Source organism: Amphibalanus amphitrite, unplaced genomic scaffold, assembly GCF_019059575.1.
Source record: "Amphibalanus amphitrite isolate SeventyFive unplaced genomic scaffold, NRLGWU_Aamphi_draft 000984F_arrow, whole genome shotgun sequence".
Taxonomy (NCBI): Eukaryota; Metazoa; Arthropoda; class Thecostraca; order Balanomorpha; family Balanidae; genus Amphibalanus; species Amphibalanus amphitrite.
This window is the reverse complement of record NW_024882478.1, coordinates 94,165-115,853: the sequence shown is the minus strand read 5'-3', so window position 1 is coordinate 115,853 and position 21,689 is coordinate 94,165. Positions and strand designations below refer to the sequence as shown.

At 44.9% G+C, this 21,689-nt stretch overlaps 1 protein-coding gene across 4 annotated transcripts; it reads right to left on the bottom strand.

Annotated features, from left to right (window-relative positions):
* Window positions 1-4,545: 4,545 nt before the first annotated feature.
* Window positions 4,546-17,766, bottom strand: LOC122368873 (probable spore coat protein DDB_G0283555). 4 transcript variants are annotated; one of them, XM_043343179.1, is made up of 7 exons: window positions 16,333-16,622; window positions 6,976-7,347; window positions 6,578-6,643; window positions 5,939-6,019; window positions 5,480-5,554; window positions 5,049-5,210; window positions 4,546-4,773 (listed from the first exon to the last, which is right to left on the bottom strand). In XM_043343179.1, the coding sequence occupies exons 2-7, from the start codon at window positions 7,085-7,087 to the stop codon at window positions 4,682-4,684; spliced, it is 588 nt and encodes a 195-aa protein (XP_043199114.1). In that variant the 5' UTR covers window positions 7,088-7,347; window positions 16,333-16,622; the 3' UTR covers window positions 4,546-4,681. The 4 variants fall into 4 exon arrangements, 2 of the variants coding, with proteins under 2 accessions (XP_043199114.1, XP_043199115.1); XM_043343180.1 differs by having other exon boundaries at window positions 16,446-16,596; XR_006254318.1 differs by lacking the exons at window positions 4,546-4,773; window positions 5,049-5,210; window positions 5,480-5,554; window positions 5,939-6,019; window positions 6,578-6,643 and having other exon boundaries at window positions 7,122-7,347; window positions 16,333-17,766.
* Between the last annotated feature and the right edge of the window lie 3,923 nt (window positions 17,767-21,689).

Below are 21,689 nucleotides of genomic sequence, written 5' to 3'. Positions count from 1 at the left end.
GGGATACATGGGGGTCGGGTGCGCTATCACTCCCTCAATCTCATTCAAGGCTTCAAGACAGTCGGATAACTGGCGGCTCGCGCTGCCGACTCTCTTATCGAAGGCCCCAGGCTCGGCCCCGGGCGGGCTGTGGGAAGCTTGATAAAAATGTGTTCGGTTTATCGTTGTTCGGATTATTTATTTCTTTCCAAGAGGTTAGAACTCGGTCGGAGGGATTCGGGTCTGTAGAAATCATGACCAATGGGGCTTGCCATCGTCAGTCCGGGTCCAGACCCGGGTCCGACCCGGGTCCAAGGCTCAAGGCTGACGGTTAGGCTAGCCGCTAGGCCCGACAGAACACTGTAATGAGGGCGTTGTGTCAAAAATCAGGTTAACCCGCGCCCGGCTGGGGTCCTGGATTTCCACGCCCTGCTGGGGGGGGGGGGTGTTTGAACACCCCCCCCCCCCTTGTAACTCGGCTCCTGAGCCACGTAGCGATACGCGGAAGGCGGCGTTCGAAAGAGCGTCAAAAATAATGACGAAATCACTTCAGTCAATTTTTTGGTCAGGTCAAAGGTCAGGTCACAAGAGGTCATTGAAGGCAAAATTTCGCCGATTTCCAGGTCGAATGTCGACAATTTCCAAGAAGCCAACGCATACCCAGCCAGCAATTCGCTTGGGCTGAACTGTGGCAAACGTCGGGCAGCTTGGGCTTAGCTAGGGTTTGCCCACTTTGATCAAAACCAATGTATTTTTTACTAGGGCTGAGCTGGGGCATGCCGCAGCTATGCCCACGTGCGGATAGCAGTAGCTCAGCCCGACATCTGCCTGCGCATCCAAAACAGGCTTAACTTGGGCGGAGCGCGGGCTGATCAAGCTGGCTGTGTCCTTCGGCTAACTGGAGTAAAGCCGTAGCTTAGCCATACTTGTTCGGCTGTACGCGCATGCGCACTTCTGCGCCAATCATGTGCAGCGTTTGTGACAGTCTGCGCGCTGTGCGACGAAACGACACACCGGTGTTGGGGCATTTGGTGGTTGATGTTTGAGTTCTCTATATACCGTGGATGTTTGGGCGCGTGTGACAGCGCGAAGAAGGGATAGTGCTCACTGCTCTTATCAAGTGGACTGGCATGGAGTTTACGGTAGGTAAGTGTATTGAATGGTGCGCTTGATCGTATGTAAACGTCATGATTTTGACTGAATTTCACACCATCAAACATGAAGCTGAATAGCTGTTCAGCCTGGCGACTTATGTATACCCTCGCTCAGAAAAGCCGCATTCCGTGCCTTTATATCTTTGTGAAATACCAGCACTTCTGAACAAGGAAAATGAAATACAAAACACAAATATTTATCTACTTATAACCGAGCACGCTCATTCTCTCTCTGTCCGCGTTGAAAATCGAATGAAAATTTTATACGGATCAATGAGAAGTGCTTTTACAGTCCTAAATGCAACAATAAGTTATTTTTCAAGGAAACATGCAATGTAAATTAAACCAATTAATCTCTTTTACAGGTACGTACCATTAGAGCAAATGGTTCCAAAAATTGAAGTTATACAAACCAGGACCGGGTGGACGCCGCAGTCGCCCTCGCCCAGTGGTTTAGCGGAAACTGCCTGCTTATAATTAAGTAGGTACACCTATGTACATATGGAAACTGCGCCGAAAGCTGGCCGACCATCTACTGCAGATGTGTGTGTGTGGAGGAGCTAGACGCCTCCAAAGCTCCCATTCACCAGAGTGAAGTTCCTTATAAACGATTGTTTGCTAATTGCTTTATGTCTTATGAGCGATTACTTGCTGTCCTTACTTTATGCTTTCGGTTGGGTGTTCAACTAAGTATTATGAACGGGGAGGGAGGCTAGCGGGCCTTATGATTGTTTTGTAGTTTTGATGGCGCTTTTTCACGACTCATGCCATATTATTGCTGCAATTTGCAGTCTACTGTTTCATGTATTTTTGTTTCATTTGACGTGTCTGTAGTCGTTTGAAATATACATTCAATCAAAGTCAACCACTACTTTCCTTTCGCAATGCTCGATGACCGGTTGACAGAGCATATGAGTGACCGTAACAATTTTGAATATGCATTGTAACCGCACAACCTGCTGAAAGTGCATTGGCTGCTCCTTGCTGCTTGATCCAGTGTGGAGTAAAAGCAAGATGAAGTCAAGTCGAGACTTGAGAAAACAGGAGCCGTCACTCGAGCCGAACCCGAGCAAAGCCACAGCAGTTTGCAATGTATAAACCCCATTCACTTCTATGGCTTAAGTCGGGATAGACAGGGCACACAGAGTGGGCTTGCCGTAGTTTAGCCCGCTCGGGCCCAGAGTAACCTCCATTATATAAATGGATTCACTGCTGGGGCTTAAATCGGGCTAACGCCAATCGTCGCTCAACTAGGGCTAAACTACGGCTGTCCGGAGCTCGCAGAGCGGGCATACCTCCGGCAGAGCATGGGCTTTAGTCGGCGTTTTTGTGTCATACGCCGACTTTAGCCCAAGCCCTAGCCGACTTTAGCCCGACTTAAAATCTCGGGCAATCCGCACTTGAGCCTGCTTGGGCCCGGAGCAAAATTGCTAGCTGGGATAACTCGGGAACCAATAGAGCTACAGCGCCGCGGAAAAGCGCATTCGATAGCCCTATTAACGCCCTTTCTGAGTAATTCTCTAAGATTTGACCTTACGTCAACGGTTTTGCCTGCAGGGGGTAAAAACTGCAAAAATAGCTGATTTTTTCGGAAACAGTTTTTCTGCAATAACTTTTGACCCAAGCCTTGTACGAGCTTACTTTTACCGGCATCGTGTTCCTCTCGTCAAGACGCATCGAATGAACTATAACTTGACCTTGAAAGGTCAACTTGAAAATTTGACCTCAGGTCAAGGTCATGACCTGACCGGAAAGGGTCATGTTGCATATCAGTCGATCCGTATCGTCGAGCTGAGCACATCTAAGGCGTTTTCATCGCTCTAGCATGCCTCTATCAAAAGTTATTTGCGAAAAACTGTTAGATACCATTCGTGACCTAAGATGACCTCAGGGCATAAACAGGGGTCATGGACACCATTTTCATGTTCAGTGTGTCTAAACCACTTGTAATTCAGTGTTTGGTAGTGTTTATAATGTCTTTCGTCCAATAGAGGCGCATTTCAATTTTCTCCCATTGACTTATAATGGGGAGGTCGCAAAATTGACCTGACCTTAGGTCATTGATATCAAAATTCTGAGATATACATTTTGTACATGCTATTGCTCTTAGCAATCGCTGAAAGTTTCAAAGCGATCGGTCACTCGGTGTAGCTATGACAGACATTGAAACTTTTTAGGAGGTGAAGTCACTTCAAGTGACCTGGTGACCTGACCTTGAATGACCTTGGTCTAAAATTTTCACAACATGTGTAGAATTGATGTATGATAAGGTGTACCAAAAAACGGCGGCGCTCCGCGCCGCCGTTTTTGAGATATTGGCGAAAAACCACAAGGGGGGTGTTCAAACACCCCCCCCCAGCAGGGCGCGGGTTAAGGGGTCAGGTCACCAATAACCCCATCTATAACCTCCTGAGACTCAGATTTTGCATTGAATCGTACGGACGCCGTGTTGCCTTTCGTTGGTTATGACCTCGCCAGCATAGGCGGTGGAACGTGGGGGGGGGGGGGGGGGGGGCGGGGGGCACCGGGGCATCGTGCCCCCCTTGATTTTGGTATTTTAACATAAGGCCTATGGGCGTTGCATGGAAATGATGGGATCAAAAGTCGGCAGTGCTCCCCCCCCCCCCCTCGCCCGTATAGGGGGGTCGAACGGACCCCTTCTTCGGTTTTTCGCAAATAACTCGCGTAAAAAGCGGCCGATCGCGACGAAACTTTCAGTACCCTCGAGTTGATCAATTTTGTACCTACTCTGAAAATTTCATAACCCTGACCCAAATGACCTTTGACCTGTGACCTACTTTTCGAAACCATGTTTGGCCGGAATCGCGATTCGCCATTCGGCATATGTCGGCTCGCATTAGCTGCGCGTTTGCGGACTTTTTGTGGTTTCAAGCGTTTCAACATGTGATATGATGTTGCCCCCATACATAAGGATGGATGTCAATGTCACATGAAGGCTGAAGGTCAGGTCAGGTCATTGACCTATGATGACCTCGGTTCACTTTTTCGAGTTTTACATGTTTCTAGGCCAGTTTTTGGAGCTGAATTCGAATTTAGCAGCCATATGAACATTAACTAAGTTGTTTTGGTGCCTTCCTAACATGTTACGAAGCTGTCAGAGGCGGCTGACACCTACTACGAATACCCGGCAGGATCCCTACTGGATGACCTGACCTGACCTGACCCGACCCGACCTGGCCTAAATGCATGAAGACATCATCTGTGATCAAAACAACATGATATTCGTCATCAGCACCCGAAGTTTAATGCAATGTAATGATATCGATGACATCGAACACCGCATTCCGTCTATCGCTCTACGAACCAGAAGCTAAAGCTTGAAAACATCCTCCCGCTCCTCCCCGGACCCAATGTGCCACGAGACGAATCTTGCAACTACGAAACGCACCAGTTTCATTTAGTACCATTGTATTGTATTCCTCTCGATGGACATTGGACAGGAGTCCAGTCACCGGACTGACGACATCACATTTAATCGCGAGATCCCTGAAAGAAGTTTGTGCTAATACCTATAACAGAAGCGAAGATTATATTTTCACGCAGTGAGCTCCCTTCGCGTCGATGTTCTTGCAAATGGAGTTCGGCGGACAGTACTTCTTAGAGTCGCACCCAAGCTTGGCTGAAAAGACAAATGAGGAAGTTAGGAGTTGATAATCTTATTCAACGTAAAAAATACTATTTGCAAAAATGTCTATTTACTTATATGCAAATGGAGGCACATCTTCAAAACGTTTAAAATCTATCATAGGTAACTCTCGGTTTCAAAGATGGTTAGGAAAAAACTACCACAAAAATTGAAGCACCATTTTCAGCATTGGAAAATAAACCGTTTATCAACCTTCCCAGCCACCAGTCACCACCCCATGAGAAGGAAGCCGCGAGGCTCGAACTCACGTTTTCCGCGCCTGCAGAGAGCGCCGTCGGGCGTATCGATGCACGTGAGTCCCTTGTCACACTCGCGCACCTCGCACGTGTTGGGCAGACACGTGGGCGAGCCGTCACGAATGTAGCAGTTGGTACCGCGCTGGCAGAAGAAGCCCTCGCAGGAAGGCACGTCTGTGGGGTGGTCGGAACAGTGTGATTGTAATTTGTATACTAGATGAACGCTGTGTTCCAGACAGTATGATTTATCGATGTACCATTTTATACCTACGATATTTATATTTACTTTTTATAGGTCACATTTGATGGTTATATAGTCTTGCATTTGATTAACATAATAGGAACTAAAACATGTGCTCGGCTCGTCTTGCCGTCAGTCCTCTATCGCAATCAGCTCTGCGAGTATACATTATTTATACCAGTTGGCCTTCTTCCATGCTTACCTGGCACGCAGTCGGGACCATCGGGAAGCTCCGAGCAGATTTCACCAGCGGCGCACTTGATATCGGCACACGTTTCTGCAGGAGGAAAAACAACAATAAAACTGTGAGCCGGCCAGCTTCAACGGCCGAGAGTTTAAACTCACACAGTCCCGTTCCGAAACTGTTCCATTAACTACCATGTATTTCGTTGCGATCAGAACCGTTTGTAATTACAGCGTGTTATAATATAGTTATATCTATATGGTTAACCTATGAGCTGCATTATTTATGCTGCATCAAAGTTGTCGCAATAAATATTTTGGTAAAATGAATCGGAAAATAAAATTGTAAATATGGTAGGCATGTCCGTAATTATGCAAGCTAACTTAGATGACAAACCACTGAGAAAAACTCTCGAAAACAAAAGGAAGGGCAGCTGGTACAGTTTTAGTAGCGACGTTATAACTAGGCTGTACCTACTTTGCACGCAGACGGGACCCGCTGGCGTGTCTTCGCATCTCTTGTCAGGAGAGCACTTCCACGTTTTGCAGCTGGGAGCCTCTGTGAACGGGGGTCAGGTCAGGGTCAGGTCACTGTCCGCCCAGGAGAGTGAGATGGTCAGATTTTATGGTTCACTGTGCGTCGCTATAACCTGCATTCGTGTATGGATTACTCTGGAGAGAAAAACTGCAATCTCATCACAATGAATTTTCGCAAGGTCAATGATCGATATTTGAACACAAAACACGAAGTATTTGAACCCGGCCGGTATCGCGGGCCGTCAATCCATAAAGGGAATCCTATTTTCTAGTTATTGAAGGTAAGTCGGATCTGAAATAGAGCGGATCAAGCATCTACATAATCGGCTCTCCTTGATGTAAAGAGCTTAAAATTTCAACATAAAATATTTCTCGCTTACTTTATAACTATGTTCCTTGGATATCAAGTATATGGGATATTTTGTCATTCTCCAAATCGCACCAAACGAATTGTAATTTGTAGACATCATGGGAACCGGATATTGGTTTTATACGTTTTTTTGTGAACACGATCAAACATCTTGAACCGAAATGAACCGAAATGAACTGCTCGATTTGGGGTGTCGATGGTAGCACTCACCTGGTACACAAACTTGACAGTATTGAACCTCGCAAACATGATTGGGCTGGCACTGCTTCTTGCACGCTGCAAAACAAACGGACAAATCAATTGCGGACTCAGTTTTGTTACCAGACAGTTCTTGGTCCCATGCATTTCCTTACAAATTTTTAGATAATATTTAACATCATTATTTACGCTTAAATGTTCGTACTCGTCGACTTAGCAAATTTTTGGATCGTAGTTTTTTTTCTTTTTAGAGAGAATGGCAACCGCCTTCTATTTTCACCTTATTTTTAAGACCGGCATGAAACAACTTAAAGCAAATACTTTCCCAAACCTTTCAAAACCGAAATAATTCTGGAAGCCAAGATATGCCTACCCAAACGTGGAACATTTTCACGTAGTCCCAGACTTACCGCCTCCGGGTCCCTGCTGAAGGGCCGCCAGCAGTTTCTTGCTGGGCGCTCCCGCGGCGGCCGAAGCCACGCACAAGGCCAGCACCAGCAGAACAGCAGTGGACAGCTTCATCTCAGCGACGGAGGGCGGCGGGCGGCTCAACCTGTGAAGCGGCGGCGGTGCTGCTCGAACTCCGGCGGCCGCACGCCGCTTTTATACCACCGCCCGCCGCCCCCCGGGTCATCTCGGCCGGTCACGTGACCGGCGAGTTCGGACGGCGGGGGGGGGGGGGAGGGGAGGGGAGCTGTTCCGATCCGACGCACAGGTCAGTAGCCGCCACACGCACAGCCGCGGGTGGCCCTGTCAACATGCTGCACAGGCGTGCTGTCGGACTGCAATGGGAAGCGGGAAGTAATTAGACTTGGTTTTGTAACAGGTACCTGAATCTAACGGTATCAAAAATAGGCTAGCTGTGAATTTTTGTAGGTACGTATCAAAGTTCATATTCTCTAGTGGTGCCAGTTCCAGAAAATGTGCGTCCAATGTCCCGATGCAATGTCCAATACTTTTATCAACTGTCCGCCCAAAGATGTCCAAGCCAGCGATTTGTCCAAAGATGTCCGAAAACTATGCAATAATTAACTCTCAACACTGCTATTTAATTTGCATGTAACGTACTGTTACTAGCTCCGAATGTTAATCGAATCGAGACCCGAGCTTTCTATTCGTCAAAATCAATGTTATAGATAGACGATTACTTTATGAAAATGCTGAGGTCATGTAGCAAGTGATTGTCTAATGTTGTCCAAAGCTGGGCTGCATTTGTTCAACCAAACTCCGAATAGGACATTGGACAAAATCGGAATTCCTAAGGTTCAAGTTCCGACCGGCAGCACTAAATTATTGTTTGAACTATCTATGCATCGCAATTCCTGAAACGACTGAATAAACTGCATGGCATTAAATTCCAATTTTCGAAGATTCTCGGATTTTGTTTCATTGTGGCTGTTATGCGATTCATACAGGAAACCTTTCCTTAGAAACGTTTTTAAGTTTTTTTTATGTGAGGAAGACCACAAATTTGCATCACTATGGGAGGATGCAAGGAGGATTTGTCTTTTGGTTTCCTTTTATAGTTATGAGCATAAGGTTGGGTACTTTTCCATCTTATTACCTTTAGGAGAAAAAGTGCAATGAAAAGCGAACGATTTCAATTAAAGTTAATCAAATTCGTTTTCAAAGCGAGACAGCCGAAAACTTGTCACTTTGGAACACTGCGACGGGCAAATGTTACAAATGTCATTATTCCTGTCGTGATTTTATCTAATCTACACAGCACTTCATGAACGTTTTTCCCTTTATTCATCGCTTGATGTGTTGGAAGACGGCGTGCTGTGCAGTGTGCATGATCTCGACCGAGCTTGACTTTGGCTTGACTTTGAAGCGACTCTAAAAACATGAGCCAATAAAAACGAACAAAAAGACCCTGGTTTACATATAGATGACAATTTTTTGACTTTTGTTCTCCTCTGCATCAAGTTCACTTGATGCAGAGGAGAATCAGAGGAGTTCACTTCAAGGAGAAGTGTGACTTGTACTTCATTTTCGTCTTGGGCAGTTCAAGAACGGTAAAAACTGCTACTTATTCTTTCCGGTAGCAGTTACATCCTACAAGCCAGCAGCCATCGAACAGCGATCTTTTACAGATGAGCAGCGAACATAGCGGAACTCCGTGAAAGGCCGTGTATCGTCTCTCTATCCTGCCGATTCTGTCGGCGACTATGTTGTCAGATCAGTATCGGCGGTTGGAATCTGCGCAAAACAGATAGCTGCGCAACCACGCTGACCTCTGAGAGCGGGGGTGCGCGGCGGCGGACCGGTCGCAGAACCAGTCTGGCACACGCACAGTTCGCTGACCGACCCGGTCGCGTCTCTGACCGCTGACCGCACCCCGCTCCGTGACGCAGCTCTGTCGCTGACGTCAGCCACAGAGAAAAGAAAATGGGGAAAACGGAGAACCTAAATTAGTGAGATAGGTACGCAAATTAACAACGCAAAGAGCTGTCGCAATTTTAGCTCGTTTTGTAGTAGGTAGATGAAAAACAATGGCATGCTTCCGCATTCACTAATAGCAGTAGGGAAGATGGGCTGCGCGAGCCGTTGACAGGTGAAGGCTTCCTATATCTTTTCGTGACAAACACAAACCAACGCTGGCCAAAACCCCTTCCCTTAACCCGCGCCCCGTAGGGCTACCGGCGGACCCTACCACCCGTAGGGGGGGGGGGCCGTTTCGGCCCCCCCTAAGATCTCGGAAAGTTACCGGCCGATTTTCAAAATTCAAACGGCGTTCGATAGCCCCACCCGGGAACTACCTTGTGATCAAATTTCATTGACCTAGGTCAAACCGATGACGTCACAGGTCAGGTCAAAGGTCAGATTTTCACCGTTCACAGGCAATTCAAGAAATGTGCTGTGAAAGCGAGTAAATTGGTAATTTATTGAAAACCATCGATGGTACATTGTTCGTCAAACACATACTTTGCTATCTGAGGTCACTGATACCAGGTCAGGTCACAGCGAGGTCAGGTCACCGGGGGTCACAATATGAATGTGTCGTGTGATACATGTTTTATGGTCCATATTACATGACAAATGCGATTATGTGGGTTAGGCAGCCTTTGGGGCCAGCCTAGGTCACGTTTTAGTGAAGGTCAGGTCAAGGTCAGGTCAAATTAGGTCAAATTTCAAAGTTGATATTTTTGCATAAAATGGGTATCGATTCGATGCAGATCGTCACGGGGAGTCTAATGGTGGTCTTCGTTTTGCTCTACGAGTTCTAGAATTGCCAAAAATTGAGTTTTAAAATTTGACGTCATCATTTTTGAACAGTTTTTTCGCAATAACTTGGCCAAAAAACGAGGTATCGATCTGAAATTTGGTATGTAGATAGAAGACGGTAGGCACTATCACATATATTCCGATTTTTTCGAAACTCAAAAAACTTTTTGGATTTTTTGGCGAATATATCCAAAAAAATGCTTTTTTGATTTTTGGGGGTCAAAATTCAAAAATTTCAAAAATTTGAGATAGCAGTTTTGTAGCCCTGTCAATTTTACACCTTTTATGTCTTGATCATTTTTCTGTATCTTCAAAGCTGTAGTCCTGACAGGTCTTCTCGCGAAGGTCTTTTTTCGGTCGAAAATGACAAAACATGACGTCACTCTGACGTTATTTTTGGCCAACCTATCATAGCCTCTGGAAATTTTTTTTGTCATAATGTGTAAAATTGATGCCCGGAGGGGTCCTGAAAGTTTGGTGGCGATATCTCCAGCCGTTTAGGAGATATCGACCGAAAAGGACAGGGGGGGCGTTTCGGCCCCCCCTACGGGGCGCGGGTTAACATAGGTACACTGAACACAAATCGACACAGTGAGGGCATGTTCTGTACTTGTAACACATCAGCCATGTGTTATCGCACTCGAAACACAATAAGGCTGAGTATTTTCACGCTTGGCGGGACCTTCGACACGTTCGATAACACATAAAACAGAATAATGACACAATTTTCTCGTTCCAAGCACGCTGGACGAATGTAATGCTTCAGTGTATCGAAATCATGTGTTGTATGCTAATTTAGAGCTGTATTGATAAGTTTGATTTTACCCACGAACCGCAGGTGTACCGGACAGTTGACAGTTTGTCCACCAGGTCCGCTGAGCTTTTTTGACCTCAGTGTCACCAATAACACTACAAGTCATTTATATCAATGAGGTTTTCATTTCCTATCGTTTGAGAATTCCCGTCTCAACTTACGCAGTGCTATATAATGTCAGGTCACACAAAAGGGTCACATCGTTATAACACTGTATGTACGGTGGCGGCGTGACATGTAATTATGGCTAATCCTGCATTCAAAATTCATTGATGATGGTTTTTGTCAACCAATCTCACGTCGAGGTCAGGCCAAGGTCAGCTAAAAAAAAGATATATGCTGTTAAGATGGTTTTTGGTATAAAAGGGTGCCCATCATTGGACACAGCTTGTCGCGAGGAATACAACAGCTTTACGTTACGTTACGTGGTCAATATGTCTATAGCTCAAGTTCGAAAATATGACGTTATCAGGTTGTGTAATATTCATGTCATTATGGTACTGTAAACTGAGCTGTTAAACTAAATTTCCTTTTTTTGTCTAAAAATTGAAGGAAAAAACACGTCACTCCTGACTAGTGACTCCTGACCAATTATATATGGCACAACCTCTAGGAATCGTTTTTTATTGCCTTATCCTATATGATAATTGATATCAAGGGAGAAGAAACAGATCACCTTTTTCTCTTCCCTTCCTTCATTTTCTTGATTCAGATAAAACTCAAATTTTAGATGTTCTTTAACATTACATGTTACCTATTTTACCGATTTGACAAAACTGAGGCACGATTAGTTGAGACGAAACTTAGTTTAGCGCATTATGTTTTGAAACGCGTTCGTCAGTGATCAAAGCATAATTATTCACTCAAGTGAGTGAAATTTTAATTGGCAATGACCACGCTTTCCAATTTTTCTTTCGCAGCCCGATATCGAACAATGCGTTTTGTTTTTGTTCCCTGTCAGCTAAACTCTTCCTTCATCCGATCTAATCCGACCAAATCCCTGTCCAGTCGTACACCGGTTGTTGAATGACGTAGGCTTTGAGCACACGTGTACCTGCTTGAGCCTTCAGACGCACGTGCGTTACAGTCGGATACCGCCAATGATATGACGCCAATGTTTTTATGGTGGTAACGCTATTTCAAAAGGGCCGGTTGTCGATGAGAGGAGGTATTGTTTTATCCATCCATCATTTCACTTTTAGGCGTGTTCGCCGCGCCGTACGTGTGTCAACTTTATGTAAGCTTGAAAAATTACCTTTGGTCAAAAAAAAATCAGGTCGAGCTAATGAATTATGTTTTTTTTTCAGGTTAGGACAGACTGCCCAACCTCAGCCACCCAAACGGTTAGCCCGGAGGGATATTTGCCTCTCGCCGTGTTGGGTGGAGTGGAGTGACCGTCAGCCTGAGCACGGATTTACGAGCAGGGACAACCAGAAATGGGTACAGAGGACGAAAAGGACGGATGGTTTCGGGTGACTTCTGATGATCACCCTAGCTTTCTTGGCACTGCACAGATGTAGGTAGCCTTTCATTCAAGAGTCGCAGGAATAGGTTGTGATGGACGAGCGCGACCCACGACCTCTACCCGTCGTCAATATGCACTACAGAGGGCGGCACTGGCCTGACACAGGAGGGCGCAGCTGCTCAGACCGTCCGACGTTAGATGAAACGTCATATCGGGTATATTACTACTTCACATCTAAAGAAAACCGCATGGAGGGGGGCGTTCATCCTCCCGGCCCCATTCCCCGTAGGGCTCAAGGTAGGCGACTTAAGTGACAACCTTACAGAAGACCTATCATGAAACCTTACAGAAGACCTATCATGAAAATATGATAACCGTTTTCACGACGGCCATCTGGTACACATTTGGTGCACATCTGGTGCAGATTAGTTGCAGATTTGGTCGAATTAGGTTCAGTGTGTCTCTTAGTAGCGATCAGCTAGGGTTGCACTAATTGCTTATAGGTATGCCTGTTTTGTCATATTATCAGAGAGTATCATCGATTAAAGGGACTATCCCACCTTTAACATGGGGTTTGAGTTGAGATAGCCAAGTTTGCGGCGAGGTTCAGAAACCACTATCTATCTACGTTGCAACCCCCGCGGCCTCTTGGTGTTGAAGAAATTCGTTCCCTTCATTTGAAAATGGGCCTTGTGCAAGGCCCTATCTTCAACATGGAGCGACCGTTAGTGTGACGTCACCTCGTTTAGTCATTCTGATTTAAATGGGTTTGTTCGTTGAAAAATCGCTTAAAACTTGGTCTGAACTTTGTTGTGGTGCCTACAGAGTAAAAAGAATCAGCTTTATGACAGTAATGTGGCCTGGGGAAGGAGGTAATTTTGGGCTGTGACGTCACATATTTGAAAGTTTGTGTTTGGAATATGGGAAGCCTAAGATGTTTAATGCAAAATAAATGCCAGAACCGTGTTCCTGGTCATCCAATCTATAAAGTCGGGCACAATTTAACTGGTTTTAAGAACATTTTAGAAGGTGTGATAGTCCCTTTAACCCTCGCCGGGCCGGGAGGGGGGTGTTTGAACACACACACCCCCTGCGGTTTTTGGGACACCATTTCATGCATCTTTTCCGCACATGTTGTGAAAATTTCAGACCCAGGTCGCCTTAGGTCAGGTCACCAGGTCACGCCAAGTGACCTCACCTCCGAAAAAATAAGAATGCTCATTGCTCAACATAGCTACACCGACTGATCGATTCCCTTGAAACTTTCAGCGATTGATTAGAGCAACATTTTCTATGCAGTAATCGCCACGCCACGTGCGGATCGCCCATTATCGTAAATACAATACAATACAATACAAAATGTAGATCTCGGAATTTTGATCTCGGTGACCTAAGGTCAGGTCAATTTTGCGGCCTCTCCATTACATATATTAGAGAAAATGGGAGAACATTGAAAAGCGTCTGTTTTGCACGAACGCTATTCTAGACACTCTCAAACATCGAGATGCAGGTAAAATTGACACACTGAACCGGAAAAATGGCAACTGTGACCCCTCGTTATGTCCCCGAGGTCATCTCAGGCCACGAGCAGAATCAACAGTTTTTCGCTAATAACTTCTGATAGAGGCGTGCTAGAGCGCTGAAAACGCCTTAGACGGATTTGTCTCGACGTTGCGGATCGACTGATATGCAACATGACCTTTTCCGGTCATGTCATAACCTTGACCTGAGGTCAAATTTTCAAGTTGCCTTTCAAGGTCAAATTATATTTCATTCGACGCGTTTCGACGAGAGGAACACGATGCTGGCAAAAGTAATGTCATGGCTCTTTTGAGTCAAAAGTTATTGCCGAAAAAGCGCTTTTCGTAAAAACGGCTATTTTTGGAGTTTTTGCCCTCTGAAGGCTAAACCGTTGACCTGAGGTCAAGTCTGAGAGCATTACTCAGAAAGGTCTGTAAAAGGGCTATCGAATGCGCTTTTCCGCGGCGCTGTAGCTCTATCGGTTCCCGAGATAGCCGTTGGCAGTTTCCAAAATGTTGAAATAGTCAACATTTTGCCTTTGGTGACCTCTGGTTACCTTACCTGACCTTTGACCTGACCCAATAAATAGGTAACCGAAGTGTTTTCGTCCTTATTTTTGATGTTCTTTCGATTGCCGCTTACTGCGTGTCGCTACGTGGTCCAGGAGCCTAGTTAGAAGAGGGGGTGTTCAGACAACCCCCCCCCCCCCCCGGCCCGTCGCGGAATCTCGGAGCACCGGCCCGGCGCGGGTTAACCCGCGCCCCACTGGGGTCTGTGTATAACACGCCTCACTGGGCGGGGGGGGGGCTATTCATAGCCCCCCTCCTAACTTCGAAACTACTGGGCCGATCGTCAAAATTCAAACGGCATCTGATAGGCTGATAGCCCCGCAAAAACTGTCCAGCGAAACCTAATTTCATTGACCTCGAGGTCACCGATGACGCCACAGGTCAGGTCAAAAAATATGTGTACACATTTACAGAATTTGTCTATAATAAATGCATATCACTTATGCATACCTAATTTTGGAACATTGTACATCTCTGTAACTGGGTAGGTATATTCTAACTGGGTACCTACATAGATCGCCACAAGAGGTGGTGGTATTTAGTGGTCTTATGTCTTTTCCCTGTTTGTCTTTTACTTCTTCTCGAACTTTTATCCCACATTTTTGTTTTGCCCTTTTCTTTTTGTTAAGCTTTGCTTTTTCTCCCTATAAACATCATACAGTACGTACAGTACTAACTGTATGTCTTTGAATCATCGCCATCGCTCAATGACCTAGCTTTCTTGCTATTTACAGTACTTGCTATTTGTATACCGGTCGTCTCGTCTTGTTTTGTGTACTTATACAAGTCACACTTAACCTGCGCCCCGCTGGGGGGGGGGGGCAGAATCTGCCCCCTTCCCGTTTTTCGCCAATAACTTCTAAACGCGTTACGCCAGCGACGTCAAACTTTCAGTACCTTATCATACATCAATTTGACACGTTCCCTGAAAATTTGGGCGAAATCCGTCGGAATTTTTTTGAGAAAATAACGTTTTAATGACGTCATGTTCGCAATTTTCGCATAAAAAATCGCAAAATTTCAAACGCCGCTAACATCTTCATTTTTAAAGGAATCAAGGCGTAACAAAAAAGATTATACGTGATTCTACTTTGTCTATCAAATGGCTATCTCAATTATTTGAAAATTTTGGATTTTGGCCCAAAATTTTTCAAAAAACCGATATTTTTTGGAAAATAATTATAAAATCCAAAATTTTGAGTGTATCAAAAAAACCGGAATATATGTCAGAGAAGTGGTCTATGTGCACCTACATACCAATTTTGAGAAGAATCGGTTCAAAAATGTGGGAGTTATTCAAAATTTTATGACGTCACGACACAGAAATTTTTTGAAAAATGAATTTTTTGGAAGTTCTAGACCTCGTACGGAAACAAAAATAGTATCATTCGACTCGCCGTGAAAAACTGCATCAGATAGACACCTTTTTAGGCCTTAACAACCAACTTCAAAATTTGACCTCACTTGACCTGACCTTGACCTGACCTCGACCTGAGATTCATCCAGAGGTGGTCCATATCACCAATTGAGTGTGCCTATTGAATTCTATGAATAAAATGACCCATAAAACATGTGTCGCACATGCCCTTTTCAATATTTTTTTTTGGTGACCTGACCTGACCTGACCTGACCTTGACCTTGACCTTTGAATGATATTGTATGCAACGAATATTGTCTTGGTAGCCTAAGAACACGTTTTGGGCAATTAGTCTCAGTCCATTCTTCGGCAATTACGGTGCAAGGCCGATACTGTAGAAACTTGCATTTTGTACCCTTGACCTGACCTTGACCTGACCTCTGACCTACTTAAGCAAAAAAAATTGGGCTCTTAAGATTCGCCTCATTGAGAGCTTTCGATTGCCGTTTTCCCCGTCTTTCTACGACCATCGGTTCAGAAGTTAGACAGGGGGGGGGCAGAATCTGCCCCCCCCCCCCCAGCAGGGCGCGTATGGCTGAATAGCCCAGCGGGGCGCGGGTTAAGTTCTCCTGGATACGTAACAATACGTAAAACAGCCCTACGATGCCTCCCACCGACCTGGATTTACCGAGCAACAAGCTTGCTTAGCTCGGTATCCCTTTTCGGTGAGGATCTGACTCCTCCGGGTATGACTATGGCTCTATCCCTCTTCAATAATGCAAGCTTTGCATGCGCTTATTACCAACCACTAACCCCTGGATCACTCTCTCCTTCTCACTATTTTCTTTGGGAATGGTGTGGCGGCCAGTCAAGCTACATTTAGTCTTGACTTCTTTGCCTCTTCTTATGACAATTTACTAACTTACTAAGTATTGCATTTAGCCTTGTTTTTGAATTATAAGTGGAAAACAATGGGAACGTTTTTGGTTATATTACTTTAAGTTGGCTACACATGTGTTTCGATATAAATCTTTTTCAAGCCATAAAGACAAAATAAAATGCAAATAATTCGCCTAAACATCAAAGTTGTCAAAATAGTTTGCGGCACAGATTAAAATTCAAATAGCAATGCTTCACACCCGTCGCTTCTCACTTTGCACTTCTGGTTTTTAGATCGTGCAAAATAAGTTCAGCCGTAAATCTGCTCAGTTTCACTTTTCCTGCATTACCATTTAGATTGTCAAAGATGTGAATATAAGCTGCTTCTACAGCCTGCCTATGCTTCTTTGTCAAACCCCTACACAACACAGACATATCATCCCAGTTGGGGAGATGTCCCGCCTCATCTACGTGTTGCACAAGGGCGTTGGACAGACGGTGGTACCTAAGGTCACTCTTATGCTCCTTTTGCCTGGTTCTAATGCCCCTGTATGTTTCACCGACGTAACATTTATCACATGCACCACAAGGAATTTTGTAAACGACACTATCCTCATTAGTAGAACCTTTCTTCTTCGTTTGCACAAGGTTTTTAATGGTCAGGCCCGCTGGGGATGAAATATTGATAGTTTCCCTTACAAAATTGTCCACAGCTTCTACTTCTTTTGATGCTGGGACTGAGAGATACCTCCTCTTGCTATTCCTTGTGGCGTTTGAAGCTCTAGCTCGTATTTTGACGGCCCTCTTCTCTAGCTGACATAAAAGACCTGGCGGGTACTTGAGTCCAATAAATACTTCTTTAATGTAGTTCAGCTCGTCCCTGATAAATTCTTCTGAGCAAATGCGAAGTGCTCGAAGATAAAATCCCAGCACGACTCCAGTTTTTGTTCGACTGCTGTGCGCCGAGTAGAAGTGTATCAGGTCATTCTTGTTGGTGGGCTTCCGGTACACTGAAAATACAGCCTTGTTGCCCCGATTATGGATGCACGCGTCCAGAAATGCAATAGTGCCATCTTCCTCCTCTTCGGAGGTAAATTGTATCTTCTGATGCACACTGTTCAACTGCTGCAAAATACAATTTAAATCGACATCTTTGTTGATGATGACCAGAATGTCATCGACATACCGGAGCCAGGTCGTATCGGTACCAGCAATGCTCAAGAAGTGGTCCGCTTCTAATGTCTCCATGAAAAGGCAGGCGAGTACCGGGCTCAACGGCGAACCCATCGCCAGGCCATCAATCTGCTTGAATTCGGTCCCTTCAAATTCCAAAGCCCCAAATTCCACGCAGAGACGTACCAGCCTAACAAAGTCTTCCCTTGGCACTGGAAGAGTGATGTCCGGGTTTTGGTCTAACACTCTGGAGATAGTGTTATAGCAAGAGGAGCAAGAGGAGGTATCTCTCAGTCCCAGCATCAAAAGAAGTAGAAGCTGTGGACAATTTTGTAAGGGAAACTATCAATATTTCATCCCCAGCGGGCCTGACCATTAAAAACCTTGTGCAAACGAAGAAGAAAGGTTCTACTAATGAGGATAGTGTCGTTTACAAAATTCCTTGTGGTGCATGTGATAAATGTTACGTCGGTGAAACATACAGGGGCATTAGAACCAGGCAAAAGGAGCATAAGAGTGACCTTAGGTACCACCGTCTGTCCAACGCCCTTGTGCAACACGTAGATGAGGCGGGACATCTCCCCAACTGGGATGATATGTCTGTGTTGTGTAGGGGTTTGACAAAGAAGCATAGGCAGGCTGTAGAAGCAGCTTATATTCACATCTTTGACAATCTAAATGGTAATGCAGGAAAAGTGAAACTGAGCAGATTTACGGCTGAACTTATTTTGCACGATCTAAAAACCAGAAGTGCAAAGTGAGAAGCGACGGGTGTGAAGCATTGCTATTTGAATTTTAATCTGTGCCGCAAACTATTTTGACAACTTTGATGTTTAGGCGAATTATTTGCATTTTATTTTGTCTTTATGGCTTGAAAAAGATTTATATCGAAACACATGTGTAGCCAACTTAAAGTAATATAACCAAAAACGTTCCCATTGTTTTCCACTTATAATTCAATTTGTCTATCTATATCAATCTATATCAAGCCTTGTTTTTGTTTGCTTTCCTTTTTCTTAGCAGGGAGTGTCGCGACGCTTCATATTTTTGTCTTGGGAGGTGTTAACGTAAGGTTCTGTTGTCGCGTGGGTGGACACTCCTGGCCGTCTGATCATGCAGGCGGCGGCTTAGAAAAATAAAAATAAAAATAAAAATAAAAATTATCGATATTTGGCTTGTTCACTTTTTGGGCTCTGGCGCTGCCGTCTTATACCTAAGTCAGATCAAGCTGAATTTTGGTTTACACACTCGTGAACAGATGCTTTAGATACCCTGAGGGTAAAAAACTTGTACTTTAATTTTCAGGTCAGGGTCAGGTCAGGTCATCATAGGTCACGGAAATCTTATGTCATAAGTCGGTCACGTGACATATGTTTTATGGTCCATTTAGGCCATAGATTTCGAATTCGGTGTCGCCTGTGTCATCTGAGGTCATTTTCATCTGAATACAGCTGAGGCCAGGTCACTTTCAGGTCAAAAATGTCAAATTTCAAAGTTGAATTTTTTCAACAAAGAACATGTCTATCGGATGCAGTTTGAGCTCAGAAACACGATGGTGCTATTTGTATTGGTGTACAATGTCAAATTGGCATAGCAAAATTGATTTGAAAAAATTAAAATTGTGAAATTTTTGCTATAACCCAGCCAGCAATTTTGCTCCGGGCCCAAGCAGGCTCAAGTGCGGATTGCCCGAGATTTTTAGTCGGGCTAAAGTCGGCTAGGGCTTGGGCTAAAGTCGGCGTATGACACAAATACGCCGACTAAAGCCCATGCTCTGCCGGAGGTATGCCCGCTCTGCGAGCTCCGGACAGCCGTAGTTTAGCCCTAGTTGAGCGACGATTGGCGTTAGCCCGATTTAAGCCCGAGCAGTGAATCCATTTATATAATGGAGATTACTCTGGGCCCGAGCGGGCTGAACTCCGGCAAGCCCACTCTGTGTGCCCTGTCTATCCCGACTTAAGCCATAGAAGTGAATGGGGTTTATACATTGCAAACTGCTGTGGCTTTGCTCGGGTTCGGCTCGAGTGATGGCTCCTGTTTTCTCAAGTCTCGACTTGACTTCATCTTGCTTTTGCTTCACACTGGATCAAGTAGCAAGGAGCAGCCAATGCACTTTCAGCAGGTTGTGCGGTTTCAATGCATATTTAAAATTGTTACGGTCACTCATATGCTCTGTTAACCGGTCATCGAGGCTCGAGCATTGCAAAAGGAAAGTAGTGGTTGACTTTGATTGAATGTTTATTTCAAACGACTACAGACACGTCAAATGAAACACAAATACATGAAACAGTGGACTGCAAACTGCAGCAGTAATATGGCATGAGTCATGAAAAAACGCCATCAAAACTATAAAACAATCACAAGGCCCGCTAGCCTCCCTCCCCGTTCATAATACTTGGTTAAACACGCAACTGAAAGCATAAAGTAAGGACGGCAAGTAATCGCTCATAAGACAAAAAGCAATAAGCAAACAATCGTTTATAAGGAACTTCACTCTGGTGAATGGGAGCTTTGGAGGCGTCTGGCTCCTCCACACACACACACATCTGCAGTAGGTGGTCGGCCATCTTTCGGCGCAGTTTCCATATATGTAGGTATACCTACTTAATTATAAGCAGGCAGTTTCCGCTAAACCACTTGGCGAGGGCGACTGCGGCGTCCACCCGGTCCTGGTTTGTATAACTATTCCATTTTTTGGAACCATTTGCTCTAATGGTACGTACCTGAAAAAGAGATTAATTGGTTTAATTTACATTGCATGTTTGCTTGAAAAATAACTTATTGATCCATTAATACTGTAAAAACACTTCTCATTGATCCGTATAAAATGTTCATTTGATTTTAAATGCGGACAGAGAATGAGCGTGCTCGGTGATAAGTAGATAAATATTTGTGTTTTGTATTTCATTTTCCTGGGTCAGAAGTGCTGGTATTTCACAAAGATATAAAGGCACGGAATGCAGCTTTTCTGAGCGAAGGTATAAGTCGCCAGGCTGAACAGCTATTCAGCTTCATGTTTGATGGCGTCAAACTCAGTCAAAATCATGACGTTTACATACGATCAAGCGCACCATTCAATACACTTACCTACCGTAAAACTTCATGCCAGTCCACTTGATAAGAGCAGTGAGCACTATCCCTTCTTCGCGCTGTCACACGCGCCCAAACATCAACCACCAAATGCCCCAACACCGGTGTGTCGTTTCGTCGCACAGCGCACAGACTGTCACAAACGCTGCACATGATTGGCGCAGAACTGCGCATGCGCGAACAGCCGAACAAGTATGGCTAAGCTCGGGCTTTACTCCAGTTAGCCGAAGGACACAGCCAGCTTGATCAGCCCGCGCTCCGCCCAAGTTAAGCCTGTTTTGGATGCGCGGGCAGATGTCGGGCTGAGCTACTGCTATCCGCACGTGGGCATAGCTGCGGCATGCCCCAGCTCAGCCCTAGTAAAAAATGCATTGGTTTTGATCAAAGTGGGCAAACCCAAGCTAAGCCCAAGCTGCCCGACGCCTGCCACAGTTCAGCCCAAGCGAATTGCTGGCTGGGAATGCGTATAACTTGGCCATTTTTGAAGATATCTGCCTAAAACTTGCTAGAGTAAGTCATAAGCATGTGTTCTATCATATATATTCCGTTTTTTTCGAAAAAATCAAAAAGCTTTTGAAAAATAAAATAAAAATATTGAATTTCAATAAATATAATTTTCTTAAGTTTCAAAATTTTGGAAAATTCGAGAGGACAGTTTGATAGCGCAGTCCATTCTGAGTCCTCTCATGCAAAGAAATTGGATCTAACTAAAAAACTGAGCTCTTGGGAGCGATTGCCGTGGTTCAATGTTTTGCGTCGAAATCGGCCGAACATGACGTCACTCTGACGTCATTTCCGGCCGACCTATGATATATATATACGAGGCTCAAATTTTGAGACAAGGTGTCAACTTGATGCAGCCGAAGATACTGAAAGTTTGGCGGCGATACGTCAAGCGGTTTAGAAGTTATTGCAGAAAAACGGAAGAGGGGGGACTTTGAATAGCCCCCCCCCCCGCAGTGGGGCGCGGGTTAAGTTTTATCTCAGGATAAAAATAAAAGCCACCGTCAAAACTGAACGTTCCAGTT